At 33.4% G+C, this 21,978-nt stretch overlaps 3 protein-coding genes across 3 annotated transcripts; 1 reads left to right on the forward strand and 2 right to left on the reverse strand.

Annotated features, from left to right (window-relative positions):
* Positions 1-89: 89 nt before the first annotated feature.
* LOC132560987 (leucine-rich repeat protein soc-2 homolog) lies at positions 90-9,353 on the reverse strand. Its single transcript, XM_060225695.1, has 12 exons — positions 9,327-9,353; positions 6,713-6,972; positions 6,249-6,322; positions 5,801-5,953; positions 4,179-4,344; positions 3,873-3,942; positions 3,148-3,259; positions 2,627-2,681; positions 1,755-1,915; positions 1,071-1,192; positions 801-971; positions 90-296 (listed from the first exon to the last, which is right to left on the reverse strand). The coding sequence occupies exons 2-12, from the start codon at positions 6,968-6,970 to the stop codon at positions 148-150; spliced, it is 1,491 nt and encodes a 496-aa protein (XP_060081678.1). The 5' UTR covers positions 6,971-6,972; positions 9,327-9,353; the 3' UTR covers positions 90-147.
* A 3,147-nt stretch (positions 9,354-12,500) lies between these two features.
* On the reverse strand, positions 12,501-13,562 carry LOC132560977 (beta-1,3-galactosyltransferase brn-like). The gene has a single exon (XM_060225683.1). The coding sequence runs from the start codon at positions 13,560-13,562 to the stop codon at positions 12,501-12,503; it is 1,062 nt and encodes a 353-aa protein (XP_060081666.1).
* Positions 13,563-17,571: 4,009 nt separating this feature from the next.
* LOC132560978 (countin-3-like) lies at positions 17,572-21,876 on the forward strand. The gene is made up of 7 exons (XM_060225684.1): positions 17,572-17,577; positions 19,644-19,839; positions 20,295-20,430; positions 20,788-20,900; positions 21,244-21,339; positions 21,456-21,596; positions 21,791-21,876. The coding sequence occupies exons 1-7, from the start codon at positions 17,572-17,574 to the stop codon at positions 21,874-21,876; spliced, it is 774 nt and encodes a 257-aa protein (XP_060081667.1).
* The last annotated feature ends 102 nt before the right edge of the window (positions 21,877-21,978 follow it).

The following is a 21,978-nucleotide window of genomic DNA, read 5'->3' on the forward strand; positions in this document are numbered from 1 at the left end:
AGACAATATTCCTGTCTAAATGTTCCAGTTTGCATTACATTATTAAGGCAAGATATGGGAAAATATGAACATTTTATATCAATGCTAAAACAGACTTAACCAAAATAGTAATACCCAAGATACTTTTACAGCATGTTTTGTAGCTAGTCAGGAGTTGACAGCACAGGCAGCAGAACACAGTTGAGAGAGGAATGGGATGTGGTCTTGTGCGATCTGTTGAAAGTGTAATGAGGACCGATACAGGTCCAGAAAGACAATACCGCATGAGGTACATGTCTTCTTCTCTCCAACAGTTTCTGCAAAATTAAAAATGATCATAGATTTATAACACTTGTTCCTTGTAATAATTGTGAAATTCTCCTTTTGTTGCATGTTGAAATTTCTTGTACATTTTTGGGAACATTAGAAGAAAATTTAAAACAAGAAAACATACACACAACAGGCTTACCAATGAAAGAAATAGAATGTTCTTAGTAAAAATGATGCTTTAACTATATAGAACCAGCTACAGTATTACATTAGGTCCCATCTTCCACTTCTGATAATAAATGTGAAATTTTCAAATATTTTTCACTGAGAATGTGATCCAAACAAAAAATCAGACCTTAGAATGAGGAACTGACATGGCTATCATTCACAAAAGGAATGAAAATTACAGCAAAGTTGATGGAAAATTTGAGAAAGCTGTGTAACAAAGGAAAAATATGGAAACTGTCACTAAAAAGTAATCAATTCAGTGTAATGAGGGGTGGGCTTATTAACCAGCAGAGGGGCTTAAGTTCATGTAACAACTATCCTACCTTGTAGAATGAGTGGTAATGCTTTTAGGTCAAATTGGAGATCGTCTCCAGAAACTACAGTCCTGAAAGCAAGCTCAAAAAGGGCAGGAACATTCCCAGTCTCATATGGACCTTGGGTCAGAGACTGGACATCAGAATGGTCGGCTTCTGTTAGGAATGGATTTTCTGAAACTGAAAATGAAACTGTGCAAAAACTGAAGTAACAAAAAATACTTCAAGACCAGTTGTCAACTAAATGTAAAACAGTGCAAGTATGTATCCGATACTTACTATCACAAATACGGAGATGATTGATATGTAATGTAGCTGGTAGGTACTGTAGACAGTTATGTGACACATTCAACTCCCTCAGGTTTCCTACTTGACCAACTTCAACAGGAATCAATTTTAACCTAAAAGTAAACAAATATTTCAGGCAAACATCATTTCATGGTACACTTACAACTTGTCTTATATATCAAGGTCAATCTCTTTCTATTTAAATGAAAGACATATCCCAAACTGCCATCTTATACTTTCCATATACATTATATCTGGCAATGATGATAAAATTTTGTTGTCTAATGAGATTCTCTCTCTCTTGCCCAAATATCTCTTGAAACATCAATATGTGTTTCACGTGACAAAATGTTATTGGGTCTGTAGATATAACCTATCTGAACTCGTTTTTGGAACACATTCTCTATGTATATCAATTTATATTTAATCTAACTCTGAATGAAAAATTCTATTGAAAGTAATTCTATCACAGGTTCATATTCAGATTAACAGAGGGGATATGAGAAATGATATGGAAAGATCTGGTGATTCTCTGTGTTGAATAATATTAAACAAGTAATATGTATTTTACTTATCTCCACACAAATTGTTAGTTTTGGGCATTCATGCTTGAACATGGGACATGGCCAAGGAACATTTGAAATAATGAGTGCAATGTGTCTTTCAAATACATACCTGTTTCTAGACAGATTAATGGTCCGAAGACTTGGACATAGACACAAGGACACAGGGAATGTATCGAGATTACAGGATGCAGCAATGAACTCCTCCAACCTCAGGAGACCTCCGAGAGAATTCGGGACGCTGTTCAGACAGTTATCACTTACATCTAGTCTCTAAAGGAAACATGATGGAGGATAATTCAGTACATGGTTTGGTATTAACAACATAAAAGTAAAGGGTATTATTAAGGAAAAATTACTTGTATTAAATAAAGATGCATTTATGTAAATTTTTCCTGATCAAGGGAAGGAAGTAGTCATACATCTATGTGACGTTCTTTGAGCAACTGCAAATCTCTTATGTTTTGTTTTGTTGGTATAGTAATTTTTATGAAAACTGCAAAATGATTTTATTGAACAAAATTTATATATGAAATTTACAAGCTGTGATTAACTAATAACATATAAGAATGAAAGACAACGATGTTTCTATATTGATGTCATACAAAAAAATAACAATTAATCCTCAAAATCCACAAAAATTTGACATTTATCATGACACTTCTGTTTCAATTAAATATTGTCATGGGATCATGAGATATCTCTTTAACCAGATGTGAAAGTAATGAAGTGACCTTTTACTCTTTCATCACTGGAAAGTGTAAGTACAGCTTGAACCAAACTTGGCATATCAGTTAAAGTTATCATGTACAACAAGATTTTTAGCGTGAACACACATCCATAACAAACAAAACTTTAACTTTAATTCCTTCATAATTCCCCTTTAAGTAGATAGATACCAAGAGAAATTAGACAAAATGTTTCTCATGTTTATCTGGCTAGTAGGATACCCTTATCAGACACAAAATGTAAACCACTACAAACCTGTAATGACTTCAATTGACAGATTTTATCTGGAATGCTTGTAAATTTATTGTGTCTGAAAAAAAGAGATGTTGTCTTGTAACTTAATTTTAACTACATTATGCATTAGCAAACATAATCTTTACATTACTGAAGTTATTTCATGAAATTTCAGAAAAATATTGTATTGCTTAAAAGCTTCTTCAAAGAAAGAACTTGCCCTTAATTCTGAAAGGTAAATACGAATGCTGGTGAGACATTACAATTTACTAAGAATTATTTAGAGAAACTACAAAGGTAACAGAGGTCATTGTTATTTATTTCACTACGTTTGCTAGGGTTCGAGCTTCAGACTTTAGCTTACTAGTCTTGCACTCAACTAATCAAATTAAAGAGAAGTTCTTCTCAGTTGAGTGGTATATTGCAACAAGTATTTGCCACACAGTAAATCAACACATTAATGCTGAAGACAAATTTTGTTTATCTAATGCTGTGAACTCTGACGGACCAAAGTACTTGTCGATGAGAAAATTAAGACTTACTGTAATAACAAAGTGTGAAGATGCTGTAGATGTTGTACAGAATCTGGGACGTCACATATCTCATTATGACTGATATCTAAGTACTGAAGATTGGACAATGACAACCAAAAATCTGGAAAAGAAAAGACATTTGTGATTAAAAGTGCTATTCAAATCATTGTGGTCAGTTTTCATACATAAAGGAAAGTTGAATTGTGAATATTTGAAACAAAATGTGTGATTCTATTTACCTGCACAACAAGTTTGATCTCTCTGCTTAATAGTTGGGTAATATATGACTGAATTTCTTTGTTTGGTATAATCATATATTACAAACCAAGTCTGGTGGCCATACAGAAATCAGTAGCCATTGTATGTTCCAAAACCATTTAATATTTCTGTATCTGAGGTCAAAGGTCAGAAGTGATCCAGATCATTGTATCATGGTCAACTGTACACTAAGTCTGATGTCCTTACATGAAACAATGACTGAAATATGCTTTCAAAAGCTATAATTCTTTATCTGAGATCAATGGGTCAAAAGAGACATCATTTCTAAACAAGAAAGTAATTCCTCATTGTGAACAAGGTGTCCAATTATGTCTGGGAAAAGATGTATAGATCAACATATAGTTGACAGAATATCACAATATTTCAGACTTAAAATTACCTTTAATTTGGTTAGAGCACAAAAAAAAAAAAAAAAAAAAAGAAAAATTAAAAAATAAAATGAAACAAATACATACCTGGTAAAGAGGTAATTTGGTTAGAAGACACAGTCAGTATTTGGAGATTGGATAGAGATCCCAATGTTGCCTGTAAAATTCATTGTAATGTAGCTATTAGTGGCATATACGAAGAGAACACAATTGTTTTACAAACCTGTATATATTGTATCTGGAAATGTTTAAAAAAAATTATAATGTGGAATTACCTTCAAAGGAACAGTAAGCTTGATCTCCATTTACCAAGTTTTGTATTTAACTTGAATGAAGTACACTACTGCGTGATAAAGATTTTAGGAAAGTCATAAACTGAAGTCTGTTACTCACTGGTAATGTTTTAATGCTATTCTTCTGTAAATAAAATTCCTTTAGGCCACGTAAACATCCAATTTCCTCAGGCACTTCACCCAAATTATTACCAGATAGATTTAGGAGTGATAATTGGGACCCGAAATAGCCAATCCTTTCAGGACACTGGCTAATCTGACACTCACTACAACAAGAAAAAGAGAAAAATGTGTTAGTGATAATTCTGATGAATCTGGTCCACATTCCTGATACTACTTTGACCTAATCGAGGTCAGTCATACAAGACTGAATGGTGTGGGGCATAATTCTCTCATTTACACTGTATATTGAATTCCCGCTGCCAGGGGATATCTATATCAAATTTAGTTAAAATCCTTTCACCCTCACAAATAGATAAGTAAACTTCAGATAGGGACATCTATTATATAGTTTCATTCCTTTTCTTCACCCAAATACCTTTGTATTCATATGTCTCACAAAACCTCTTCATCTTACCAGTGGTATGAAGAGGTTTACTCAAAGTCAGGAATTTACATGAAGGCAATACTATGCTAATAATAACTCACATAGATGATTGAATTACGGGTACAAATAAAGGTGTACCTGAGAATGACAAATAAAGGTTTACCTGAGAATGACAAATAAAGGTTTACCTGAGAATGACAAATAAAGGTTTACCTGAGAATGACAAATAAAGGTTTACCTAAGAATGACAAATAAAGGTTTACCTGAGAATGACAATGACAAATAAAGGTTTACCTGAGAATGACAAATAAAGGTTTACCTGAGAATGACAATGACAAATAAAGGTTTACCTGAGAATGACAAATAAAGGTTTACCTGAGAATGACAAATAAAGGTTTACCTAAGAATGACAAATAAAGATTTACCTGAGAATGACAAATAAAGGTTTACCTGAGAATGACAAACAAAGGTTTACCTGAGAATGACAAATAAAGGTTTACCTGAGAATGACAAATAAAGGTGTACCTGAGAATGACAAATAAAGGTGTACCTGAGAATGACAAATAAAGGTTTACCTGAGAATGACAAATAAAGGTTTACCTGAGAATGACAAATAAAGGTGTACCTCAGAATTACAAATAAAGGTTTACCTGAGAATGACAAATAAAGGTTTACCTGAGAATGACAAATAAAGGTTTACCTGAGAATGACAAATAAAGGTTTACCTGAGAATGACAAATAAAGGTTTACCTGAGAATGACAAATAAAGGTTTACCTCAGAATTACAAATAAAGGTTTACCTGAGAATGACAAATAAAGGTGTACCTGAGAATGACAAATAAAGGTTTACCTGAGAATGACAAATAAAGGTTTACCTGAGAATGACAAATAAAGGTTTACCTGAGAATGACAAATAAAGGTGTACCTGAGAATGACAAATAAAGGTTTACCTGAGAATGACAAATAAAGGTTTACCTCAGAATGACAAATAAAGGTTTACCTGAGAATGACAAATAAAGGTGTACCTGAGAATGACAAATAAAGGTGTACCTGAGAATGACAAATAAAGGTTTACCTGAGAATGACAAATAAAGGTTTACCTGAGAATGACAAATAAAGGTTTACCTGAGAATGACAAATAAAGGTTTACCTGAGAATGACAAAGAAATATTTACCTAAGGTTGATTTCTGTAATAACGTTAAGATGATCACATGGACGACAGTCAAGGTCACATGGGCGCTTATGTATGTCACAGGCATCGGGACAGAAACAACACATTTTACACGTCACAAAACGGCACTGGGGATCTGCCAAGTTTTTACTACACCTGTTAAAAATGTGAAAACAATACTGTACGTATCACTCCTGAAATGCTGATTATTGCAGACAAGCATGGCGAAAATAATAAGTAAATACACTTTACTTAACGTTTTTTTTTTCAAACGAAGAAATATTTCAATGTGATTAAGTTGGAATTTTCATTAACATGTTCATGACTCATTTCAGATAATATCAATCAGAGTTTATGTGAAGCAGTGTAATGAGTATGAGTTTTATGTTAAATTTAATATAATACTGAGCACAGTTATAAACTTTGAAAATTGGCTCAAACAATTGTTTACCTGACACATGGAACCTCAACCTGACTACAGAGGACAGTCTCAAACCTGATAAGGTCTTGATACAAATCAGCCGTCTACAATAAAAAGAAAATACAATACATCTGTATTTACCATACAAAATTGAACAGGCCATTAATTGGTATTTTAGTCATTTAAGGAATGTAATAAATTGATAAAGATTCACAATATCAGAAAATCACAGCAATTGTTAAACAATATAACCATTCTACCAATACTGGTCGACTTTACTGAAATGTATGTGATGTACATTTCTTTGATATCGCAAAAATATATTGTTAAGGTTTACATCTGACAGACATCGATCTACAACAGATCATAAAATAATACCTTTAATTGCATATACAAGTATAACAAAAAGTTGGTCTCAAGAAATGATTTGGTAACAAGGAAAGTCTAAGGAGAACAATGTAGTAGTAATATGTAACAAATATTTCAAAACTCACTGGTACTTTTGGTCTTTTAAAAGTGAACTTGGCCCCCATGTTTGGTAGATAGGTGAGGGAGGAATGTGGTTTCCGTTGGCCATTTTCCCTCTGATGGCTAGGATGTGCTAAACGCATGACATGGTAGATAGCCCACACTATTGAGTAACAAAGAGAGCTGGCTATGGCCACAGCTATAGTGGTTGTCTGTACATCTCCACTGAAGAAGATGAAGTCATTGGCTACGACAGACAAGTACTGGTAACAGAAACTGGCCATTACTGAAAAAGAAAAGCAGTTTGCGATGTAATAGTATATATCAACTGTATATCAAGACTGCATGGAAACTAATAGCAAATGTATACCTATTTATCACTATTATCTTGAATGATCAAATGTTAAATTCTCTTATAAATACAAGCTAGACAGGGTAAGTCTTTGCAATTCAGATTAATGTAAGATTTAAAGCACCAAGAAAATAAGTTAAGGCAAGACTCAATTCCTTATAAAGATTTTGTTAATTTCTTTGTGACTACAGATGAGAGAAAAGAAATTAACACAGGATTGAGTGTTTAATTCTACTCATGTGTAAGGGTTTCAAGAGCTACAATAGGTAGGGATGTGCCTTGGAACCTTTGAGTGAGGTGCTAAGTACTCCTGTAACTGGCAGGAGATCCGATAGTGTTATCGTTCTTGGGTCGATGAGCCCTGTTTTTGGGGATGAGTATGTTCGAGTGGTTTATGTGTTAGTGTAATGTTTAGTAGAAGAGGTTGGTACATGTGCATAGTCTTGTTCTGAGTGTTGGCCATTGAAGACTGTATAGTATGTTGGTGGCTGAGTTGATGTTGCGATGTTTGTTTTAGACATTACACTGTTTTATAGGTTTGGTCTCACTATTGCTTTATACCCACACTGTACCATTATGTAAGCATATTGTTTGATATGCAACAAGCTTATCTTTTTAAGTCACATTTCAAAAACCTACAGATCTGCTTCCATTCCATGCAATATTATTGCTGTGTCTGTCCTGTTGTAGATTTTATATTAATCAATTAGATTCAGATAGGTTAGGAATAGATACAGTTGGAGAATGTCAGCAGCACTTCCATATTTACAATAACTATCATGATGCTATATACCTGCCCAGTTAACAGCATATATCTTACACAATATAGAGGTAAATTCTGTTTCATGCAACCTCAATGATTCAACCAAGATTGGCAGTGACTACTTCATACTTATGTATTACTACAGCAACTCAAAATGTACCTGAACACCTCCATCACGGAAAGTTGACATCTTCCCAAACAAAAAAGATGACTATGAGGTAATGTGTTTTTACCTGTTTTCATTCCTAATTTTTGCAATTTCAAATTTTAAAGGCTTCATGCCATTCTGTATGCAAGAGTTAAAAATTTTGAGCAAAGTACACTCTAGATGAGAGAATCTACACAAGAAGGTGCCTCAGTGGCCGTGATCTCTAATGAGTTAACCAGAATAGCCAAATGCTGTCATTTGTGAGCTGCAAACATCTCATTTTAGTATTGGGTTCGATTTTTATATGAGGCAATGTCTGCTGGGTTTGCTGTCCCCATGATGGTACAGCGGTTTTCCCTGTGGTTTTGCTTCATCATCAGACAGCAATGGTGATGGTTGTTAGTGCACTCTGACGGGGGCTGGGAGAATATGAACAAATATATTGATATGCAGTTCATTGTGCATACTGGTATATGTGATATATCTAGGTACAGGAGGTGGTGGATGTTGATAATATAGATATATATAGACTACATGGTCAGTGTCTGAGATTAGAAGCTGTATTTTGGCGAGGGTAAAGAAAGACAGAAGGGTCCAGCCTTTGCCATTCTGTCCCGAGCCAAAGTACAGATTACGTTTTAAGACACTGACCATTTATTCTATCCTGCAACACTGATTGAAAATCAGACTACTGAAACTTGAACAGTTTTGTTGTTCAATCTGTGTTTATCTGATGTTGACATTACGCTGAATTTTGCCTGATAACGGATGCCACAGAAATATAGTTCCAAACTTCATCAGATATATCAGTGATTTCATTAATTTTCCTATATCAACATTTTCATTACAACATGTAATGGCAGCGCTAGTTGCAGGGTAAAAATATTACCAATGCCACAGACACCAAGCTCAGCAATCTCCTGTGAATTGTCTGTAAATTTGTAGTACAGCTGTATAGCAGTTGGTGCCTAGACAAGGAAAAACATGACTATATGTGACAGTCCCATTATCGTAGATCTTAGCTTGGTGCATGGTTTGCATGAAGCGTGTTTTTGAACCGGTCTTTTCGTGCACATGCTTATCATTCATGCGATTAAAGTGTAGTCTGTGATATTTTTGTTAACTTTACCAACTGCTGCTGTTGACAAAGCATCTGTCTGATAAATGTGACGTCGCTAATAACGTGAATAACAAATGAGACGGGGAAAATGAGGACTTTGTCTTGTGCACGTGAACAAAGCACACCAATACGGAACGATACTTAATTAGGCTTTGCACTAATTTCTGTTAATCATATGTTTATCTTGTGTCTATGTGATAAATCATCTGATATATTGCTAAGTAATAAAGCTCTTAAATTAACATCTAGACATATACCCAATGATGTGAATGTATCCCAATGATCATCTTCTTATACCATTGCAGACTTTCTTTTCCTGTACGACATGTTTCTTCTGTTTATGTTGGATTGTGTTGATCAATAAAGACTGTTTCCATTTCCGGTTGTTGCAAATATATTTGAAAATGTGCTAATTTTATTTTGCGTTGTTCTTCTAAGCAAAAACTGCCTATTACTTAATGCGGCTTATCTAAAAGAGCTACTAAAGATATGAGGGTTCCTTGAGTTGTATGTTATCAAGTTGTTCTTTATTTTACGACATTCAAACAAAAAGTAGGATTCGGATCGCGGATCGATTGTATCGCGTTATGATTTTTACGGAGGCGAATACGGATATTAATAAACGAATTGACGTGTATATATGAATCATTTCTATCATATTCGAATTAACGACATCACTAAATCGGATTAATGATTCTCCTATGAGATATTTGATTTAAAAACAAGTATTAAACTCTCTTTTTTTATTATGAGTTTTGAAAGGTTTGATTTTAGAAAGTAGAGAGAGAGAGATTGATTTTGTCTTTGAACTCATGGTAAGGGGATGATACTTGGATACTAAAAAGAAAATGCGAAAATCGGTTAATTTTTTTATTTGATTTAACAAGCTTTAAACTGCATAGCAACTAAAAATTTAAAATGTTTCCGAAATGACCAAAATACTTTATTTGACAATCTTCTAAAGTACTAAATTTTTCAAGCGAATTTATATTTGGATAGAGAAATTTTCGATAATACTGTTCATGATTACAAAATAGGGGGCTGATCACTGTTCTTTCTGTTAAGTTGCAATTTTCACACAAATAAAACCTGTTCTTCCAAGACCAAGAAACAAGCTGAATTATTTTGTTTTCGGCCCTAAACTTGCGGGGAAATGGTCAGATTTCACGAATTTGAAACCTGTGATTTGTGGTAATAAGTCATGCAAAATTAAGTTAAAATCTGCCCAAAATACTCATAGGTATACTCAAAAGAATAACCTTAGCAACCTGAAAACGTTGGTATTGTTGACGCTAGCGACCGAATGACGTTGTCAACCTCACCGTCAAAAAATGTAGTCTACAAGCTATTTTTTTTTCAAAACGCCATGGAAATCACCTTTGTTAAGTATCCGATACAGCTGTAGATAAAGAAGGGCACAAGACTACAAAAGTCCACGGTATGTCGCAATTCATTCTATATTGAATTTTGTCTTAATTTTTGATCAAACGTCAGGAAAACAGAATAAAGAAATAAGAAAGCTCTTGAATCTTAACATCATTACAAAAGTACATTTCACAAGCTTCATTGAACAATATCTTACTAGTTTATCAAAGATCTAGAAACGTAGAAATCATGTTATGAAATTACCAAGCTATTGGACATTAATTCAAATCGGATCAGATCTCAGTTTTCAAATTTATGCTTTTGTCCTTCCTTAGAACGGGTTGATTTCTTTCTAATAAGCATGTTTGCATGCCGTCTTAATTATATTTGCAATGTAATTCTTTACTGTGCGTTTGTTTCTAGATCTGCACCTGGAAGTTCAGCAATGTTCACACTTCTCTGGATCGCAGTATTAAAAGACATGATAGGTAGGGTTTTTTTCTTCTAACATTGATCTATATAACCTGAATCTTCTAGAATTACCTATCATAGTATTTCATGCTAGATCCAACAATCAACTCTTAGGGAACACTCTTTTGAGCATGTATCTACCAGCTTATGATCAGCGTCGCTGCAGACTCATTCAACCCGCAGGGTAGCAGCTTCAACGGCAATAGATTATGAGGAAGACAGTAAAAAAATTAGATAGATCTTTAAGGATAGCACCAGCATAATGTAATGTAACACCATGTAATTAAATCAATTTATGATAATGTACGTTCATGTGTAAACTAAATGGTAAATTATCCGCCATGTTTGATATACATGTCGGTTTATTACAAGTGGAATCGTTGTCTCCGATACTTTCTTCATTAATTTGTCAATGATATGGAAAGTGAATTTATAAATTCTGGTTGTCAAAGTTATGAATTACAATTGATAAACTTTTTTAATTGTGATGTACACGGATGATACTGTTTTATTCTCAGAGAATGTACTGACCTTCAACATATGTTAGATCATTTACAGAGGTACACGGAAAAAAGGAATTTAAATGTTAATACAGATAAAAAAAAATATACGGTTTTTAGAAAAAGAATGTTACCCTCTGAAAGTTGGACTTTCTACGGCAAATCTATCGGAATTGTTGATGTTTTGCTACCTCGGATTAGTTTTTACATATAGTGGAAGATTTACTATAGCACAAGATACATGATCATGTCAAGGCAGAAAAGCATATTATCACCTTAAAAGAAAAATGAAGGATATTGCCCTTACAGTAAGTATACAATCTTCATTCACACGTTTCTAATATGATGCTTATTAATGAGATTCTGTTAATAGACACGACATATTATTTCTTAAAACTGCAGAAAGGTTTAACAAAAAAGAATATTTAGATTTGTATACAAATAAAGAAACAAAAAGTAGACCCATGAAATAATTTAATAATATAATTGATAAATGAGACAAATGCTGACAAATCTGAAACACTAGCACTTTTGGTAATATTTGATATAAGCTTGATAATATTTATTATAATCATTCATTCATTCATTCATTCATTCATTCATTACGTCCTTTAGTTAAAAACCTACAATCAAAACTGTCGAAAATCTACACAATTATGGTCGCTTTAAATAGCCTACTCTTTGGATTCGAGTCGTTCAAACTCGTCATGGTTCAAAGTTTTGTCTACACAATAGTTGATACCAACACAAGTTATTACTGATCAGACATTCTGATTAAACAATAAATTGTCATTGTAATTTTAATTTTATATTAAGAAAAGATGTATCTTCAAGTTATCAAAGATTGTAGAAAATACCGTTTTAGTTTGTTGTTTTTAAAACATATATACATAAATTCGTGGATTAGAAGTACCCACAAAATCAACGAAAACAATTAACCCACAAATGATACTTTTATTATTAACTCTACCCTTTATTGACGGAAGTTTTTTTTTATCAAGGTATCAATGACGATCAGAAAAAAATGCAATATAAGATTTTTCCACCACTACCTAAAAAATTAATAATAATAATAATAATAATAATAATAATAAATCACAATAATACCGATGCTAGACATTTCAAATAATATTTACACATTTTTGAGACAGATGATTCGTTGGGGAAACCACGTAGAATTTTCTCAACGTTTAGAAATGCTTCCTTAGTTTTAAAATCATGGTACACCATATGTTTTGGGTCGGTGTATAATAAAAAAGACGGTTGATAAAATCGAGGTTCATGTTGCGGAATCATTCCTAATTTATGACTTACTATACTGAGGTAAATATCATCAATCCAAAAATATTTGACATATGGGAAAGCGAAGACCAATTTATTGGCTACTTCCTGAGACACTATATAAGCTCCAGCGGTGAGGTAAGGAGGATATTTGTCAAATGGATACTCTTCTATCGTCACGTACCATTTTGATAGTTTGTACATGTGTGGCATTTGATGGAAATATGCATATCCCACCATCAAATTAGCATTATTAGACTTGCACATGGCCCTGATGTATATCATGATATTTGAAAGCACTAGATAGTGGTCATCATCTACAAACATGATGTGGCTGGCTTTATGGCAATATTTGACAGCCCAACTGAATCCCATAATAGTTTTATATGCATTGTTGCTGTAAGCATCAGTGAAAGACTCTTGTATAATATCTCCATGAAGAGATGCTTCCTCGTCAATTTTAAGTTGATGTTCAGGTCTATAACCTAATACATACACTATAACGATGTTGTCTCCTCTTGTCTTCCCCCATATCGCTCGAATACCATCACGTAATTGATAAATACTCACTGCAGATTTTACCAAAATTAATAAGGAATAGTCTTTTTCTGACTTGAATTCACATTTCTCCTTTAAATGCATGTAATTGAATGGATGTGGATTAATTTCTTCTACTCCCTTGGGTAATCCCCCATATTTTTTAAAGTCTTGATACAACGAAATGAAATCAGTTTCTGTTGGATAAGTAAATTCTGAGTAAGGTTTCAACTTGTTCATGTACGACACATGGATTCCTATCAGTGCACATAGTACCCACACTATCGCTAAAAGGGACACAAACATCACACGTTGCGTCAGATACTTGCTGAACTTCATTATTATTGCGTTTACTGGATTACGACGGTATCTGTTCCTCGACACGATACACCAAAATATCCTTTGGTTTATTCGAAGCCACCGCCCCATTAGTACCTCAGACCTGTAAGAAATAAAAAGGATATCTGTTATGGTAGAATGGTTCAATTCTCTTCCATTTGTATATATATAAAAAAATAATTATAGTAGTTCGTAAAGTTAATAAATTTTCAAAACAAGACGATGATCAATTTATGAAATCTGTGATGATTTCCAGTTGAACATTGTTTTGTTGAAAAAGAATCCTGACGTATATAGCTTATATAAGCTATTCATTACACAATCTTACATACTGATTAGAATCAAGAACATTCCTGCCCTAGAGCAAGATTTAAAAAAGAAAAAACCTGCAGAGAGTAATTCTCTCCGAATACATATAATTCTAAATGAAAACTATAATAATTCAACAACAACAACAACAACAACAACAACAACAACAACAACAACAACAACAACAACAACAACAACAACAACAACAACAACAACAACAACAACAACAAAAACAACAACAACAACAACAACAAAAACAACAACAACAACAACAACAACAACAACAACAAAAACAAAAACAACAACAACAACAACAACAACAACAACAAAAACAACAACAAAAACAACAACAACAACAACAAAAACAACAACAACAACAACAACAACAACAACAACAACAACAACAACAACAAAACGAGGCTCACGGGCATTAAGTAACATTTATTTTCTGTATTAGGCAACTGAAACGAACATAATTAAATATCACAACTTTCGGAATAAGTGGGCAACCAAGTATTGTAAACACTTCAGGGTTATATTTACATTTCTCCCTGATTCTGTCATGAAAGTCGATCAATGTGACAGGTCTATATATATATATAATATATATATAATAATCAAAATTAAGCCTGCTAATCTTGCAATATTCTAAAGTATATACACCTTCCCGCATTATCTGCAACTTTGTAAGCATTATTTGAAACATCAATTATGATATGACTGATAAAAATATTCAAACTTTGAAAATGATTTCAAATTATTTCCAAACTATCAATAATATTTTGTCGATAGGTCTATGTAATAACATAAGATACGTGCAATGCAGTTTAATGATGCAAGCTTCTGATCCAATAGAATAAAACTCGTGCATGAATTCATGATTCGCATGCAGGTAATAGCTGTTTTCATTCCAATGGATCCAGCGTTACAGCTTGGGTGTAGTGGAAAATACATGTGGTTTGGTCGGGCCTGTGCGCCAAGGCTACTTGTGACCGATAGATCAACGCCGGACAACAATGGTGTTTGTTGCAAGAGATGATATGACCTTCGTCTGATAAATCAATATTCCTATATCTTCGATTGATTGGGTTAGTGCAAACACCTTCAGGTAAACTCACAGTCAGCAAACCGAGTTACCAACATATAATATTCAGTGCATAGGAAAAACGAAAACATTGCGAGCGACAACATAAGTACATTTCTTATCAATGTAATCAGTATTTTCTCTTACTCCTCACTTCATTGGAACAAGCAGTGGTGGTATTTCACTGAATAATATTAGGATAATGCGTCTTATTATTTACAGCTTCTCAGGAGAATATTTGTACTAATTATAATCAGTCACATAACCCACTTTTTGTTTTCTAGAAATCGTCCACACGATATGGCCACATGGGAAATATATTCTATCATTTCAATCGTATGACGCTCATGTTCTCTTGTATATTTATCATACGAAACCTCAGGGGCATAATCACATTAAGTAGAATGTTCGTTTCGTTCTAATTTAATAGGTCCATTTCCACTTGCCTAGCATACAAAGTGTTAAGGTGAATCGGTTACCGGAGTAAAGAACGCAGTTCATATCACTCGGTTCAGTAATTATGGTGAGGTGTTATTATATGTGCACCGAAGACACTTGCAACACATTTTTTTCACTTAATCCAAATACACGCTTTGTTTCTGCGTTAGATAAAACATCACATTATCGTTAACGTTATGTCGTTGATTATTTGTTTCCGTCTTTTGTCAAACATACAGCATATATTCAAACAGATTGGAGACCAAATAACTCCTATCTTAAAGATCATTTCACTTAAAGATCATTTCACTTACAGATCATTTCACTTACAGACCATATCACTTACATATCATTTCACTTACAGATCATTTCACTTACATCTCATTCCACTTAAAGATCATTTCACTTACATAGCATTCCACTTACAGATCATTTCACTTACATATCATTCCACTTAAAGATCATTTCACTTACAGATCATTCCACTTAAAGATCATTTCAATTACAGATCATTCCACTTACAGACCATATCACTTACATATCAGTTCACTTACAGATCCTTTCACTTACATATCATTCCACTTACAGAACATTCCACTTACAGATCATTCCACTTGTGGATCAATCAAAACAGCAAAAGCATATCATAGACTGGATACATTTCAAATTAGTCAATAATAGGTATAACAACTTTTTCAGGCAGCTGGTCAAGGAGGCCATCTGGATACGCCGCAGCGGGCCAGTACTTATCAGGGACGAGATGGGCCACACATTTTCGCCGCCCATTTATGGTTAAGTGTACAACAAAGCGTATCAGAATCGATTACAGCGCGTTTGGTGCGTATTCATTATTTCACAATTTCGTCACATTCTATTTTCTAACACAATGTACATAGGATGATGGAATAACCGAAAAAGTCATGTCGATTCCGTGCCATTACGTACACTCCATAAGACAGTGCTAGTACACTTCACGCTGGTCATTTCTCTGATGAAGATGACAGTGTCGTCACCGAAACGCCAGAAGATATTTCCAATATAACAAAAGCCAGTTTAAATGTGCATGACATTAATGCTCCTTTAACGTAGACACTCCTGCTTTATCAAAAACCTATTTTCGGATCGAAGGAGGAGCGTCCTTGACCATAGCTATACGATATATGATTATCTAGTTATTGACCTCGGGTTGCACACATACACACAAGTGAATTCACCTTCAAATATAAATTAGGAATAAGATATACTACACCTTAATGGTGAATGAAACTGCATAATACTACTATTTGTCCTTCTAGGACTCGTCAATGATTCCAAGACAGTAAAGTGTTAAACTGTCGGAGGCGATTAAATAATTCCTTAAACGTAATTTTCTGATTAAACGATAAGTAATAGAACCATATCAAATCATATTTGATGCAGGGATTAGACACTTTAAAGTGATTAAGGATGTTAACATGTAATTAAGGATGTTAACATGTAATTAAGGGTGTTAACATGTAATTAAGGGTGTTACGAAATATATGTTGATTAACGTCTACTTTGCAAAAGTGTATAAAACCTTAAATCCTGTATTTGGATTCGGGTTAACTTATGTCCTTCCTGCAACGTTAGATTAAAAAGGGGATATATTTGCTTTTTGAATGCAAATGATATAACACGGTTCATAGAAACAATGAACAAATCGGGAAAAATTAGAGTGAAATGAGGGGATACTCAAATAAGCAGGCATTTCGACTCTTAAGAGCATTATATTAAGTAATAACTTGAATAACTCTCACAAACGTCTCCCCCATTTCTCCAATATAGAGACACGCTCGTGACAAAATTAAATGAAAGAAAACATCTAAATCAATATGCCGTTAAAATGTAATTAAATTTGAAATGTATTGATAAGACGGCAAAGTTTTGAAATATCACTTAATGTGAAGTTAAAGGGTTTTAACATCACATCGAATTCTGCCCCTTTAATCACAGACTGGTCTCAAGTGTCTCTGATATGAGGCAAGTGATCGTATCAAGATTGGATAAAGTGCATGGAGGAACGATTCTTTGGTTACTTAGCATTCATTATCTACCATCCTTAATCTTGCACAACCTACTTATCAACATGTCAATTCAGATACTGTCTGTCCACACATTATTTCCCACAGAAGCTTGTTTTGGCTGAGAGCGAGCATCATGAAGGTATGTATGTAGTCATTTAATAGCAAGCGTGATGACATTCTTCACAAACGAAATCGTGTTTCGTTTTCCCAAAGAGAATGACTGTTGCAGACCAAATATGGAAATCATTAAATAGATAAATCAGGAAAAGCCACATAATCATGAAAATAACATTAAATATATTTTCTAGAAATAATTTTCAATCGAGAATAAACTTTTTCAAATCAAATATTTAACTTCATTCAAAATGAATTTGAAAAATATATATTCATGTATGTTAAGATGTCAATTTTATTTGACTTTCAATTGTTGATTGAGTAAAATATGTAGAACATATTACATATTGATTTTGAAAATTCACTTTGATTGTAATTTCTTTATCGTTTTTTTTTAAACAAGATGATACATTTTTTCCCATTTTTTCTGGAAGTTGATATCTTGTCAAGAAATTCAGTGACTGTTATTGTGCGTTGAAACTTTTCCGCATTTATTAACCTCATTGTTACATTGTGACATTATGGAAACGAGAGTTTTGCTACCATCAAAAGTAGGTGAAGTTGCCCTGATTTCAATCCAGTTCGTGAAGAGAGGTCTTTTGTTGCTAGGAACGATAACATGTGATAAGGCCTATTCAGATACCATATCTATAGCGTTGTCCTTGACATTCTAAACCCTTTATCCACGTAGTATAATACATATTGGTGATTAACAAACCATGGCATATATCGTTTTTTAATGGCAACGGATGATGAAAAAATTCAGCTACAGATATCAATGTTGGTAACAATTTTATTAATGAACAATTAATGACTTCTTATGATGTCAACAGAGGAATATATAAAATAGGGTAAAATGCGATATGTCGGATGGAGAGGTTTAGGTCAATAACGTCTAGACTCTTTCAGCATATGTCATCCTTAAAGTGCGAAATGTTTTGATGACTTGATTTTCTTGATGTGCTATACATGCCAATCAGGTTAAATAAGCTTAAATGTTCACATGCTCTGCACTTTGCTGGGGTTAATGTATACTTCTTTTTGTATACCATATATGAGTGAATTGTAATTATAGTAGTGACCCAATGTTTTATTGGTAGCTCAACTCGTATGATTATAGAATATACATTTACAAAATGCAAACGTTATTAAGTAATAAGTTATAGATTTTTATAGGAACGACATGTTATTTGGAAATTGTACTTTTGGTCAACCTGCTTAATTAATCTAATCTAATTAATTGTTTGTTATGACAATTATCGTCCAAAATTAGTTTACATATTTATAATAAATACTTGTTATACTGTTTGAGTGTTATATGCGTGCCTTCATGACTGTAATACATTTTGATTTATTTCCCTTGCTTTGTCACATTAATGTCATTCCCATATATATATATATATATATATATATATATATATAAATTGAAGATTGAATAGATTTTTCCGATATATATATATATATATCGGTAAAATCTATTCAATCTTCAATTTTTATTATGGTATTCTTACTACCTATGGAAATGTTGTATGTAATGGATTGCCTGTAATTCGATCGTTTTGTCTTCCTTCATAGTCTTTTTAACTCGTTAATATGAAAATGAATTATAATAACAGAATACACAAAACAATCTCATACTGCGCATGTCTTGTTTGTTGATGTCCGTAAAAACATCGGATAATTGGAATACCATCTATGTAGTTATTCTATTAACACTGATATCAAACTCACGGAGACATTTTCCATTTTGCTGAAAACACTTTAAACATATTGTTTCATCCTCCTTGGTATTTATTTAAAAACTGATAAGAAAACACTTGCCAAGTCTGGAGTGCATATTTCTTTCCTTCCTTAGTGATATAAGCTGGTTTAATAGAGTTTATCCTATTACTTACATGTACTCCAGAGAAAGAATCATAGTTGAACATTATTCTGTTTACCTAAAACTTTACATTCTTTAATTTATACATACGTAGAAATCATATGTGATATACAGTTTTAAATACTGATACACTTGAACATGCTTCTGAACATACTTGAACATGCTTCTGAAGCTATTGTTATTTTTTAAAAACCATATACATATTACAGCGATCATTTCTCCTGCTGGCCGTAGTGGCCCTCCTGTCTCAGGCATTCGCCCTCCCGTTTGATGATTCTAGGAAACACAGTTTCATCACTCAACTTGCACCGGTTCCCGATAGAAACAGTTTGGGTGTGGATTTATGCCCCACCTGTATCCAGTTTACAGATCAGGCAATCGATATCCTTCTAAACATCATACTCAGTGAGTATCTCATTCGGTAATTACATATTCATATTAAAGTGATATTATTCCTATCAATCCAGCAGCAATACTTACATATAGTAAATGCTTTCAATTTCGATGGATTCAGGATTGGGGTATTTTCCAGGATGGAATTAAAACGCGAAATAACTCATACCTTGAAAATGAAAGCAATTGAGTTTGTCTGTTTCAATATCACCATTGAAAAACTGTCATACTTTTGTTTCATGTTGTAGTAAAACTGCGAAATTTTGAACCACCAAAACAATTTTACAGGAATTATAGTAGTATGAAAGTGTTATGCAATTTTGTTTATTTCTTGTCTATCTAATGATTATTACAACTTCCTTTAAACATCCTACAAAAAAATTATTTTGTTCGTACTTTTTAACTGTAAAAATTGTTAAGCATTTTGTAAATACTGGGCATGACATCAGTTTACCTTTTCTGTAAAGATTCTGGAGTTGTGGGTACCTGTGGAGAAATCTGCAATGCCGTAGCTACGAAGACTGGAAGCAAAGCTCTGGGAGAAGTGTGTGTTCTCCTTTGTGATATTGTTGGTATTGATGAATTCGTCAAACTTCTGCAGCAGTAAGTATACGTTTTGTTACTGAAATGATTAGGGGACAATATAATATACTTTTCATTTGAACCTAATCAATCCTTTTCATGGAGCTTGCGTATTAGATTTGACATTTAGCTTGATTGCATTTAAAGAAGCACTCTTTTATTTAAAACGTCTAATTAATTTATCATACCGTTCACTCGAATTAATATATTTCATATTATTTCCTCGAAACACGTGATTCTGATATGTTACAATTCATACGACTGAATCGAGTCAGGATTACGAAAGAGATTATGACAGGATTAACTAGCAGTAAGCTATTGGTAATTTACCGTCTATATGACGTAACACAACCTTGTTCATGTAGGTGTTTTTTTCAGAGCCGACCTTGATCCAATTTATTTCTGTGAGTTGTTGAAAACCTGTCCAATCAACGACAACGGAGACGCCAAAATCACAACCTTCACGGTAACACCTAGCTCTGGACCACAAGGTATTGTTGCGTATTTTAATTCTTCATTATTCTAAGGCAAATTGTCAATACTCCTATGGTAATTGTTACCAGTTTTCATACATTAGATGTGACCATTAATTGTAAATAAAACTGACGGATTGTCTATTCAAATATTTCAATCACCTGATAAGATTTTTTGTACATAATTTATAAATAGGTATATCCATGAATTTATATACTGTATTGGATACCTTTGTAAAAAGACTTTTTCTAATATGAATTTCAGTGCTTCTCTCACTGATGGTGTTTTGTTTATGTCCCTTCCTTTATATATTTTTCTTTTTGGCTGGAGATGTTAATATTTGATTTACATGTCAATTAGGCCAATTCCGGATCGATTTTGGATACACTTCAGCGAACGGAACTGGAACCGGTGAGATCGTTTTGGAAGTACAGACTGTTGATGGTATCCCCGTCGGTAAGGCGTTATTTCATTAACTGTTTAATTCTGGGAAAACATTTAGTATAATTTAGTATCGATAAGGTATGTCATGACTATGAATCATATTTGCAATGATTTTGGTTTTAATGCAGAAAGTGGATTCATCCATGAGCTTGCAAATCCAGGGAACTACAGCTCTAGCTTCTCTCTAAAAGCTGAGCCAGACCCGTCATGTGATCCAACTCAAGAACCTTGTGAGCAATGGATTCCGGGAGACTACGGCGTTAAAATAGGTAAAATGTCAGAAGTTTCAGTCAAGTTATTATGATATATTCATAATACTATGAACAGATACAATACGGAGTATTGATAAAAACAATTGCTTTCCATACTTGATATTAAAGGCAGACTACTATTAAGCTAAATACAAATTTGATTTCATTTATGAAATTAATATGTATTGACTGAAATGTGATATTGTTTACAGCTATCTGTAATGGCGAGTGCGGTAGCAAACATCCTCACAGTGCTATATATGACGAGGGAATGACAAACTTCACCATCACCGGCTAAGTATTTCAGTAATACACTCAACAGGTGTCGAATAAGTCAACGTCTTTTATTTCGATATTGCCATTTTTATTGAACACCTGATAGATAAGTATCAGGTCAGCG

The sequence above is a fragment of the Ylistrum balloti genome, unplaced genomic scaffold (assembly GCF_031769215.1).
Source record: "Ylistrum balloti isolate Yb309-2 unplaced genomic scaffold, AGI_CSIRO_Ybal_v1 Utg371132, whole genome shotgun sequence".
NCBI classification, from domain to species: Eukaryota; Metazoa; Mollusca; class Bivalvia; order Pectinida; family Pectinidae; genus Ylistrum; species Ylistrum balloti.